We start from the raw sequence: 12,547 nt of genomic DNA, 5'->3' as shown, positions 1-12,547 counted from the left end.
GGAAACTAGTTTGTACTGTTTTGTGGTGATTATGCAACAGCAGCAGGGATGATTCAGCAGTCAAATGTTCACTCATAGATTCCAGTCTTGCAAATTTTCGCCAGCTATTTGACTCTCATTTTAAAACCAGTTTGCATGCGAGGCACTCTCCATTCTTTGACTGCCATTCATCAAACCAAACTGAGGAACTGAGCTTCTCCACAGCCAGTTTCACTCTCACAAGCAGGTTCCTACTAGCACCAAAAAGGGTTTTACAGCCTGATGAACACGAAACCATTTCAAGAAAAAAAAAACACGTTCAAAAAAAGCGTGAGACCTTGCATGCCTCTGAAATGAATTTCCTTATCGCCTGGGCCACAAAGTTATGGAGCTCATACGTAACGTACGCGTTTCTCGTGAAATGCAAAAGTTTCGTAAGCAAACTCAAATTTTCTTGGGTGAACGCAAACGCTTTGTGGCAAAATAATTTAAATAAATATTTCCTGAGCAGACTTTGAATCTGAGCAAAAGTGTTGTTAGCAAAACTTTCTCTGGGAAACGCAAAGGTTTTGCAAGCAAACGCAAAGTTTCTTGGGGAAGTGCATACGTTTCTAGTGGAACACAAAAGTTTTGTGAGGGAATGCAAAGTTTCTTGGGGGGGGGAACGCTAAAGTTTTGTGAACAAACACAAAGTTTCTAGGGGGAATGCAAAAGTTTCTTGGGGGAACGCTAAAGTTTCTTGGGGGAACGCTAAAGTTTCTTGGGGGAACGCTAAAGTTTTATGAACAAACACAAAGTTTCTTGGGGGAACGCTAAAGTTTTGTGAACAAACACAAAGTTTCTTGGGGGAACGCAAAAGTTTCTTGGGGGAACGTTAAAGTTTCTTGGGGGAACGCTAAAGTTTTGTGAACAAACACAAAGTGTCTTGGGGGAACGCTAAAGTTTCTTGGGGGAACGCTAAAGTTTTGTGAACAAACAAAGTTTCTTGGGGGAACACAAACGTTTCTTGGGGGAACGCTAAAGTTTTGTGAACAAACACAAAGTTTCTTGGGGGAAAGCTAAAGTTTTGTGAACAAACACAAAGTGTCTTGGGGGAACGCTAAAGTTTCTTGGGGGAACACTAAAGTTTCTTGGGGGAACGCTAAAGTTTCTTGGGGGAACGCTAAAGTTTCTTGGGGGAACACTAAAGTTTCTTGGGGGAACGCTAAAGTTTTGTGAACAAACAAAGTTTCTTGGGGGAACGCTAAAGTTTCTTGGGGGAACACTAAAGTTTCTTGGGGGAACGCTAAAGTTTTGTGAACAAACAAAGTTTCTTGGGGGAACGCTAAAGTTTCTTGGGGGAACACTAAAGTTTCTTGGGGGAACGCTAAAGTTTTGTGAACAAACACAAAGTTTCTTGGGGGAACGCTAAAGTTTCTTGGGGGAACACTAAAGTTTCTTGGGGGAACGCTAAAGTTTTGTGAACAAAGTTTCTTGGGGGAACGCTAAAGTTTCTTGGGAGAACGCTAAAGTTTCTTGGGGGAACGCTAAAGTTTCTTGGGGGAACGCTAAAGTTTCTTGGGGGAACACTAAAGTTTTGTGAACAAACACAAAGTTTCTTGGGGGAACGCTAAAGTTTCTTGGGGGAACGCTAAAGTTTCTTGGGGGAACGCTAAAGTTTTGTGAACAAACACAAAGTTTCTTGGGGAAACGCTAAAGTTTTGTGAACAAACACAAAGTTTCTAGAGGGAACGCTAAAGTTTCTTGGGGGAACGCTAAAGTTTTGTGAACAAACAAAGTTTCTAGGAGGAACGCAAAAGTTTCTTGGGGGAACGCTAAAGTTTTGTGAACAAACACAAAGTTTCTTGGGGGAACACTAAAGTTTCTTGGGGGAACGCTAAAGTTTTGTGAACAAACAACGTTTCTAGGAGGAACGCAAAAGTTTCTTGGGGGAACGCTAAAGTTTTGTGAACAAACAACGTTTCTAGGAGGAACGCAAAAGTTTCTTGGGGGAACGCTAAAGTTTCTTGGGGGAATGCAAAAGTTTCTTGGGGGAACGCTAAAGTTTCTTGGGGGAACGCTAAAGTTTCTTGGGGGAATGCTAAAGTTTCTTGGGGGAACGCTAAAGTTTCTTGGGGGAACGCTAAAGTTTCTTGGGGGAATGCTAAAGTTTTGTGAACAAACAACGTTTCTAGGAGGAACGCAAAAGTTTCTTGGGGGAACGCTAAAGTTTCTTGGGGGAACGCTAAAGTTTCTTGGGGGAATGCTAAAGTTTCTTGGGGGAACGCTAAAGTTTCTTGGGGGAATGCTAAAGTTTTGTCAAGTCAACTTTATTTATATAGCGCTTTTCACAATACAGATTGTATCAAAGCAGCTTCACAGTATTAAATAAAATAGTACATCAGTGTTTGTTTCTGGTGTAAAACATCCACGTTTGGTAATGCAGATCAATAGCACTGGTGAATCGATTAATCAATTTAAGCATCCCCAACTGAGCAAGCCAAAGGCAACAGTGGCAAGGAACCGAAAAACTCCATTAGGTGACCTAATGGAGAAAAAAAAACCTTGGGAGAACCCAGGCTCAGTCGGGGGCCAGTTCTCCTCTGGCGTTTATGAAGTAGAGACCGGATTTAACTGTAAGATTAAAATATTATATGAATGCCTGGCTGAAGAGATGCGTCTTTAATCTAGTTTTAAACTGGGAGAGCGAATCTGAGCAACGAACAGTATCAGGAAGGCTATTCCAGAGTTTTGGTGCTAAATGTGAAAATGCTCTCCCTCCTTTGGTGGATCTGGATATCCTAGGTATGACCAGAAGCCTCGAATTTAGTGATCTTAAAGAGCGCAATGGATTATAGGGCGATAGAAGATCCGTTAAATAAACTGGAGCTAAGGCGTTTAGGGCTTTATAAGTCAGTAGCAATACCTTGTAATTAATACGGAACTTTATAGGTAACCAATGTAGTGATGATAAAATTGGTGTTATATGGTCAAACTTTCTTGATCTAGTAAGAACTCTAGCGGCGGCATTTTGGACTAACTGTAGCTTGTTTATTGAGGATGCAGGACAACCAGCTAATAAAGCATTACAGTAATCTAGTCTCGAGGTCATGAATGCATGAACTAGCTTTTCTGCATCAGAAACAGATAGCATGTTACGTAATTTAGCAATATTTCTAAGGTGAAAAAATGCTGTTTTTGTAACGTATGAAATATGATTTTCAAAAGACAAGTTACAATCTAATATAACACCCAGGTCTTTTACTGTAGAGGATAAAGTAACAGGACACCCTACTATGTTAAAGTTGTGTGGTAAGAGGTTTTGTGGGCGGTTTTTTGAACCGATAAGTATTACCTCTGTCTTATCTGGATTTAATAAAAGAAAATTGTGCGTCATCCAATCTTTTATATCTTTAACACACTGTCAATTTGGATAATTTAGCGTTTTCATCCGGCCGTGATGAAATATATAGTTGAGTGTCATCAGCATAACAATGGAAACTAATTCCATGTTTCCTTATAATATTTCCAAGTGGCAGCATATATATTGAGAATAATAGAGGGCCTAACACAGATCCTTGCGGCACTCCATAGTTTACTGGAGTTATGATCGATTTTTCTCCGTTTAAATAGACAAAATGGTAGCGGTCAGATAGGTATGATCTGAACCAGCTTAATGCTTGTCCTTGAACACCGGTATAGTTTTGTAGCCGATCTAAGAGTATTGTGTGATCTATAGTATCGAACGCAGCACTAAGATCAAGTAAAACTAGTATTGAGATACAGCCTTGGTCAGAAGCTAAGAGTAAATCATTTGTGATTTTAACGAGCGCAGTTTCAGTGCTATGATGCGGCCTGAACCCAGACTGAAACTTTTCATAGGTGTCATTTTCTTGCAAGAAAGAGCCCAGTTGGGCAGACACAACTTTTTCTAATATTTTGGACATAAAAGGAAGATTTGAAATGGGTCTATAATTTGCTAGGTTATTTGGGTCTAATTGTGGTTTCTTAATGAGAGGTTTTATAACTGCCAATTTAAATGTTCTTGGAACATGACCTAAAGATAAAGACGAGTTAATAATATTGAGGAGAGGCTCTTCCACTATAGGTAACACTTCTTTCAATAGTTTAGTTGGTATGGGATCTAATAAACATGTTGTTGTTTTAGAGGAAATGATAAATTTATTTAACTCTTTTTGTTCTATAGTTGTAAAGCACTGTAATTGTTCTTGCGGGGTGATAATCGAGGCTGAATTATAAGGCGCGATTAAAGATTGAACGTTTACAATTGTGGATCTGATGTTTTCTATTTTCTCAGTGAAAAAATTCATGAAATCATTACTACTAAACTGTAACGGAATATTTTGTTCAGGTGACGCTTGTTTATTTGTTAGTCTAGCCACGGTGTTAAATAAGAACTAGGATTGTTTTGGTTATTTTCTATTAGTTTGCGGAGATGCTCAGCCCTGGCCGCTTTTAGGGCCTTTTTATAGCGTGACGTACTGTCTTTCCAAGCGATTCTAAAAACCTCTAAATTAGTTTGTTTCCATTTACGCTCTAAATTACGGGTTTCTCTCTTTAGAACACGAGTAGTATTGTTGTACCATGGTGCTTTAATTTTCTCTCTGACCTTTTTTAGTCTCATAGGTGCAACAATATCCCATTTTCCAGAGAGAACGGTGCTCATAGTGCTGGTTAGTTCGTCTAGTTCATCTGTTTGTTTAGGTTCAGGCAGCAGCTGAGACAGATCCGATAAGCAATTTGAAAAATTATCTATGGTGGATGGAAGGATTGTTCTGCCTAATCGATAACGCGGCGCAGCATACCGGGGTACGTAATATGCAAGTTACCATGTAATGGTCAGTTACATCATCACTTTGCGGAATGATATCTATATCGGTTGGATCGGTTCCATGTGATATAATTAAATCGAGTGTATGATTAAAACGATGAGTTGGTCCGGTAACGTTTTGCTTAACCCCAAAGGAGTTTAATAAGTCTATAAACGCAGCCCCTAACGTATCATTTTGATTATCTACGTGTATGTTAAAATCTCCAACAATTAATATTTTATCGACATTGACCAATAGATCTGAGAGAAAATTTGCAAATTCTTTTAGGAAATCAGCGTAAGGCCCTGGTGGTCTATATACGGTAGCTAAGGCTAAAGATAATAGGGATGTTTTTCTATCATCTAAGAGCGTAACATTTAGTACAAGTACTTCAAATGAAATAAACTTATAACCCGTTTTCTGAGTAACATTGAGAATATCTCTATAGATAGTTGCAATACCGCCGCCACGACCAATCAGACGGGGCTCGTGCTTATAGGAGTATCCTGATGGAGTAGACTCATTTAGACCGAAATAATCATTTGGTTTAAGCCAGGTTTCAGTAAGGCAAAGTACATCTATGCTATTAGCTGTGACTATTTCATTTACAATAACTGCCTTAGGTGTGAGTGATCTAATGTTTAAAAGACCTAGCTTTAGAAATTGTTTTTGTTTACTAATAGCAACATTTTCTGTTTTAATAACAATTAGATTTTTCCTAGATCCTGCAGTAGATTTATTATTTGATCGCACTAAACGAGGAATAGACACTAGTTTAGACAATAGTTTGTTTTGTGAACAAACAAAGTTTCTTGGGGGAACCCTAAAGTTTTGTGAACAAACACAAAGTTTCTTGGGGGAACGCAAAAGTTTTGTGAGAGAATGCAAAAGCATTGAAATAGAAAGAATTCTCCTATGTTGTTTTTTTTTTTTACCATCACCATGTCCCTTTAGGTTCTCCGTACAAAGGCCACTTTTTAAGTCAGCAATTGTATCCTCACCATCATGCTGTTTCAAACCTGTATGCTGCTGTTTATTTTTCTGTGGAACACAAAAGAAGAATTTTCCATGAATCTTCAAGAAGATCTTTTCAACATTTCATAGCGACCATGTCTTTCAAGCTCCAAAAAGGAATGGAAGCAAAAAAAGATCAAAGATAAAAATAAAAAACACAATAAAAGTGCTCCACATGACTGATGCACTATATGCCTTCTGAATCCACAATATCTTTGCGTTAAGAACAGACCCAAAGTTAAGTCAATGAAATGAAAACTGTCGTTGACACTATTTTTGGACCTGATTGTGGATGTAAATAAGATTTGAGAGCTTCAGCAAAGAAAACATTCACCATAAAACGAGGGTTACTTCTTAAACCTAATGTGCTGTTAAAGAACCTTTATTTTTAAGAGTGTACATAAGCTGTGTGCTATACATATCAAAGGATATTGAACTTGATATCCATTCATTTGGCTATTTTAGTTCTGCTCTGGTCATTTGTCAAAGCTCATGACAGGATGTGTGAATGAATCAGGCGTTGTTTCCCTCTTAAATCGGCCCACGTTAGGTTTAGCTAAATACCCCTGCGGATACCGGGCGATCAGGTGCGCCTCGGGTCATATGTGGTGCATTGTAACTCATTTAGAGCTGCGGCGTAAACTCTGAGAAGGTATTTTGTGAGAGGATTAATGAAAGGCTTAGCAAGAACATTCCCTGCTTGTGTGTGTCCTTACAGGGAGGGCAGCAGCAGTTATAGGCCCACAATGAGATCAGGTCAGGACGCCCCATGCTGGGGGCCACGCTGTCCTGAGGTACGGTGCATAAGAGATCAATCAACAAATCAGGCTTATTTCTCTGACAAGATTTACCTTAAACGTTTCAAGCTCAATCTGAAACTGCTCACTGGCAGAGGATTTATTATTATATTTAACCGTTCACGACAGTAGGGTTCTACAAGAATAATTGAATTCATATAAAAAGATTTTTTGATGATAATTCTTTCAAGACAGAACAGCACGGTTTTCTTTATGATTTTTTTTTTTAAGTTTGGGTGGGCCGTATTGAAGGGCTTGTGCCTTTTTCAACATGTTTTTTTGCTATTTGCTATTGCTAAATGGGATCAGGTGGTTTGAGAGAGCATTTTATTGGGTAAATATTTGTATACGCCCCTGAGCGCAAGATAAGTTGTCAATATTTTTGGCCCTGTTTTCCTAGAAGACTGTAAATATTTAAACCGTTTATCAGCTTTTAAGAGAACACAAGCATATAAATGACCTTGAAGATAGTAAAAATGGACTAAAAACTACAAAGGGTTAATATTGATTTAATGGTATCAGTAAATGATATGTTTTGAAAATAGTGTTTAAACATAGTGTGTGTGTGTGTGTGTGTGTGTATAAACATACATAATCAAAGACTATAAGCCAACAATTTAATTACATCAATTGTGTTGAGTCCTTTGAGCATAATTTTTTTTTATTATGGATTTTCAAATCCAAGTTTCACATTTATTATGTAGTGATTAATCTCAGAGCTGGTTGGTTTGGTTAGTCTTCAGAAGTGTTTTATGAACAATTTCTTTGAAATGCCTATGGAAAAAATCAATGGGAAAAAATCCTTCTGGAACCAAGGCCACAGAAGAAGTGGGCACTCAGTGGGCCTTTATGTAAAGCTCTGTATCTTTATATGTTGTAAAAAGGAACAGTATCTTTGTAATGCTATATAAAGCATTCTTGGCGCTATCTACAAAAACACAGATAAAGTATATGCTGTTAGCTATCGCATGTATCCGGTCCAGGAGTCCAGTTTTAAGTTATCTGGACCCCTGTGGTTATAATCACCCCAGATTAAAGATACACTATCAATATAAAACGATAAGAGCGTTATTAAAGTTAGTTAAGTGGATTTACAACTAATACCACTGCAATCTGTCCATCTCTGATTCTCAAACGGCATCTGCTGATTACCAGTTTATAAGACCACCAACTGATATCACTGTAATCATAATGAATCATGCCAGGGAAACCAGAATGAATGTTAAAAAAATATTTATTGACAATTGTGTAAAAAAATAGCTTTCTAAACATAATTTACATTGCTAAACCAAAAAAAACAAACAAAACAAAATCCAAGTTGCAATCATGCCTACTAAAGGTGAAAAAGAAACCGTCAAATCACTCGCTCCTCAAACATTCATGAGGTCATTTTCTCTAACATATGCACAGCAGACAGTTTACATTAGGTGACAAACATGACTTCAGACCGGTATGGTTTACCATCGGTTCTCCATGCATCGAGAAACGGAAGTGCTTTTGAGGATTATTTACAAATATGTACACATATCGTTCTCAAAAAAGGCTTTAAATATGGTAAAAATACATTTAAATAATTTGTGGGCCCTTCGGTGGTGGAATGAGAAAAACTCTGCAGAAAACTGCTTTTCTATAAATAAATAAATACTTCCACTTCAATCTCGTTGTTTAAAGTTTAAGACACTCCAATAAATAGAATTTACACATTAGCCTTGTCATGGAATCGAGTCATCTGACCAAGCTATTTACAATATAAACAAAAATAATACGCAGAAAATGTAGTCTTTTACGTTGTAGTTGCATTGCTTTGTGCATCTGTGACAACGAGTGGTAGTTGTTGAGAGTTACTCAGTACAAAGGAAGAGGAAAAAGAAACAGCGGCCTGAAAGAGTGAGGTAAGACTTTTCATTCTGCAGAGGTTTCGTGAGGTCGATTTGGTTACTCTCTCTGACGTGTTAGAGTAAGACCGACAGTTACCTGCCAGAAGCAGGCAAAGTGGAAGCAAGAAGGTAAAAAAAGACATCTGGTTAAGGAGTAGAGTGTTACAGTGGCTATTACTCAATTCAAGTATTTCCACACACACACACACAAAAAAAAAAAAAAACGCAAACAAACAAACAAACCCTTGATCTTGCACAGAAGGCACTAAAATTATTAAGCTCGGCTGATCTGCTTCCTAAAGGAACAGCCCTGACAGCGCACCAAAGCCGCCCATCGCCGCAGATCGACTAGCCGTCATCACAGCGCGACTTCTCTCCGCCGGGCTCCTCCCTACACTGGCTGCGAAGAGCTTCTCGATCTACCCGTGTCCGACAGCAGTGTTGACAGTCATTTGGTTCCCACGAGCCAGACTTTCGGGACCCTGAGCCAAAGGGGAGCAGGAGACGAGAGATAACGGATCTCACTAAAAAGTGGACCTCTCCCTTTTTTGGCCTAGCCTAGAACTCCCACCTAGCAGCAATACTCAAAACAAAAGAATAACATGTTTTTTATTTGCACTGCTCAGTCCACAGGTCCCCCGGGGGGTTTGCTGCTGTAATGGAAAGTCTCTATGTATGCATTCAGATAGAGTCATTTGCACACAGTGACTGCTGGGTAAGCAGCAGGCTGATGCTCGTGGCTGATGCTGTGAAGCCTGATCTCAGTGTTGTCTGTAGGGGGCGCTGTGTTCTGCATCCAAGGGTGGTTGATGATGTCCTCGAAAGACGGGCGTTCAGCAGGGCGGAGGGCCAAGCAACACTTGATAAGCTGCTGACACTCTGCAAAAGAACAGGATGTGTGATTAGGGCACGGTAATAAACCCATAAAACTCCTTGAAGGTGGCGTCATATGATCAGCTGGTCTTACCTGTGGAGATTCTCCGCCTGAACAGAACCTGTCCGCGTACGATCTCTTCGTCCTGCTCGAATGGGATGTCCCCACAGACCATGTCGTACAGCAGAATGCCCAGAGACCACACGGTGGCGGATCTACCGTGGTAGCGGTGAAATTTGATCCACTCTGGTGGACTGTAAACACGTGTACCTGAAGAGAGAACAAAAAACAGAAAAATGCATTTAAATCCATAATTCTGTAACACTTTAGCACATAATCACACAAAACTGCAAAAAAACCTGCATATAACCCTTAGTTTAATGACCTGAGAAGACGAGGCACTAAACCAAACAGTGTAGTAAAAAGGTGTGGCAGGAAAAGGTGTGTATTGTTTGAACGTTATTGCTATGGCACAACATTAATGTGCACAGTCATGAGCTGCGGAGCGTGACACAAGGCGCGCTCATGTTGAGAAACCGGTTGCCATGTGACTTGTGTTTACAAACTTTGAGTTGTAATAATTCCAATTCCCACCGGCGGGGGCGCCAAAACCACAACCCAGCGTATTGCTTTTTCTCCAAAGCAACATTATACAAAAATAAACAAATCATCACGCTGGCGATTCATTTAGCTTAACATCGCGAGTGGACGAAGAGAGGGGGTCATAACACACATTTATCAACCGACCAATGCCAAATTGGTTTGATACATGTTTAAAAACGTAAAATATTGCCTCCAAATATAAACAAACACACACCCTTTCTAGAGCTTGACTTGGTTCCCACGTCCCTCTATAAACATCAGATTTCCATGTTTAAATATACTCTAAATAAATTAAAAACGCATGGAAATGTCTAGCCTAATTGATGTTATAATTATATACATTTTGAACCCACAACGCATTTTAAGGCAATTTTTAAATCTTTCGATTTTTTTTTTTTTTTAATAAACATTTATATTCACAATAGTGCCGTCCAAGAGGCAAGACAAGCACGTATTTTAAATTCCCTGATCGTGCCACGTATTCCGTGACCGTGGGAACCCTTGGCTTGAAGGTCATGCAAATGGCTCTTACCGTCGAAATCGGTGTAAACGGTGTCTTTGAGTAATGCCCCTGATCCGAAGTCGATGAGCTTCAGATCGCCGGTTCGCAGATCGATGAGGATGTTCTCGTCTTTAATGTCACGGTGAACTACGCCACTGTTGTGGCAATGACGCACCGCTTCCAGAATCTGGCGGAAAAAGTTCCTGGCCAGCTCCTCCGGTAACGCGCCCTTCTCCGTGATGAAATCAAACAGGTCTTTGACGGCCTCCGGTCTTTCCATGACGATAATGAAGCTGTCTGATCTCTCGTACCAGTCCAGCATCTTGATCACGCCACGGAATCCAGTGGCGACCTTCTTCAACAGGACGATCTCCATAGGGACGCGCGCGCCATTGGGCTGGAAACGGAGGACATGATCGTTTTAGCGGCGCTGTCATGTCGCATTTAACAACATTTTCTATACAAATAGTATGTAAACAACCTATGTAAGTGAATACTCACCAACTCTCCCCATTCAGTCACACGATCTTTTGCAACATGCTTGATGGCAACCTAGAAATGATAAGAAATGCATCATTAAACAGCGTCATATATATATATATATATATATATACATTTTAAACGTTTACGCTCATGTAAACAATAATAACCCATTCAGGGAACCTACCGGCGCGCCATCAGCGATCCTTAAACCAGCGTACACCGTCCCGAAACCACCGCTTCCCAGCACAGAGCCGACCTGATACACCTTATCGAATGGCTCTTTCTCCTTAACTGTCGATAAAAGATACGATAGATTCATAAGAATGGATAAAAGTCATATATTTATATAATATTTCGAAAGCTGACGCACGCGCTATTCCCAACACTCAGTCTGCTGACGTGAACGAGCCCAAGACCACAACACGCACACACAGGCGAGCACGAGAATAACCGTCCACTAACCTTGAAGCTGGATTTTCGCCGGCATGTCCACGGTGGAAATGTGAGCGAACGTGTTGAATTTAGATAGAAGCATTTTATAATCCAAAATAAGAGTTCTTTTTGAGGGTTATTCCAATGTTGAGGTCGAAATCCGTCGTGTAGAGATGGATGTTGGGAAGGTCTACGTGAAGGATCCGGTCTATAAACCTGTAGAAATCCCTTCTCATCGAGGCTCAATGGGTTTTGATTCGCAAGACGACCTTTTAAACGGCCGCACAAGGTCTATTCCAGTTTGGAATATAACATAAACAAACGATTAATATTTCGAAGATAAATATTATTGTCTGAGGTGCGCGACAGACATAAATACCCGGCTTTCTAAATCGTGAAGGAGGGGCAAGAGCCGTTATATACCAGTAGTAAAAGGGAGGGGTGTACGTCCAAGAACGTCACTTATAGTCCCGCCCACAAACACGATTCAGCCAATGAGTAATATGCCTGCTTCTGCAGAAAGGTCAATCAAATATGAAAACAGAGGAAAACGTAGACGTGGCGGGAATCAAAACGCGCCAAATAGTCGAGGCTTTTTTTGAGGGCGTTGAACCGGCGTGGGGCAGACAGGGAGGAATGATTCACATGGCTGAGTGTATATAACAAAGCCCCCTTTGCAGATTCGGAACAGTATTCATATAGGTATTAAGAGTATTAAAAAAATAGATGCATTCTTCAAATATAGGCTACAATGTTTTAAAAGGATAGGGAGCTTTAGTACATTTAGCTTCAGTGTGCAACAAAGTTTTTCCTGCAAAAAAGGAACGCAATCATTTCACATGGTCTGGGATGAAGAGACAACATTAAGTTTAAAAAAAGTTCTGCCGTGTTAATGCAACCCAAGTTTTCCTTCTCTTCTCTACACATGAAACATGCAATCATCATCCCACTTGACAACTCTTCAGTTTGTTTTGTTTCAGTCATGTGAAGTAGGTCTATGAAGACCGCGTGCACTACATTACCTCATTAATCTCAAATTAGCGCGCAAAGTTTTTTTCTCCCATTGGCGGTCAACAGGCTTTATTTAGATGGAGAACAATGTCGGTCGCTATATGGAAATGAGCCGCATACCAGGCATTCTTTCAAATTGGGTGGCCGGTTTTAAACTCGGCGGC

General features: G+C 40.0%; 1 protein-coding gene across 1 annotated transcript; it reads right to left on the bottom strand.

Annotated features, from left to right (window-relative positions):
- Positions 1-7,817: 7,817 nt before the first annotated feature.
- Positions 7,818-11,766, bottom strand: pim1 (Pim-1 proto-oncogene, serine/threonine kinase). The gene is made up of 6 exons (XM_081348932.1): positions 11,403-11,766; positions 11,125-11,231; positions 10,959-11,009; positions 10,488-10,854; positions 9,446-9,622; positions 7,818-9,357 (listed from the first exon to the last, which is right to left on the bottom strand). The coding sequence occupies exons 1-6, from the start codon at positions 11,473-11,475 to the stop codon at positions 9,170-9,172; spliced, it is 963 nt and encodes a 320-aa protein (XP_081205058.1). The 5' UTR covers positions 11,476-11,766; the 3' UTR covers positions 7,818-9,169.
- Between the last annotated feature and the right edge of the window lie 781 nt (positions 11,767-12,547).

This window comes from Scardinius erythrophthalmus (genome assembly GCF_964197995.2).
Source record: "Scardinius erythrophthalmus genome assembly, chromosome: 20".
Classification (NCBI taxonomy): Eukaryota; Metazoa; Chordata; class Actinopteri; order Cypriniformes; family Leuciscidae; genus Scardinius; species Scardinius erythrophthalmus.
The sequence above is the reverse complement of the archived record's forward strand: the minus strand, read 5'-3'. Positions and strand labels throughout refer to the sequence as shown.

Coding starts and splice junctions, on each gene's coding strand:
- pim1 (XM_081348932.1), bottom strand. CDS start 11,475: ATGCTTCTATCTAAATTCAACACGTTCGCTCACATTTCCACCGTGGAC. Junction 11,010..11,124: donor GGATCGCTGATGGCGCGCCG/GTAGGTTCCCTG, acceptor TATCATTTCTAG/GTTGCCATCAAGCATGTTGC. Junction 10,855..10,958: donor TGACTGAATGGGGAGAGTTG/GTGAGTATTCAC, acceptor CTCCGTTTCCAG/CCCAATGGCGCGCGCGTCCC.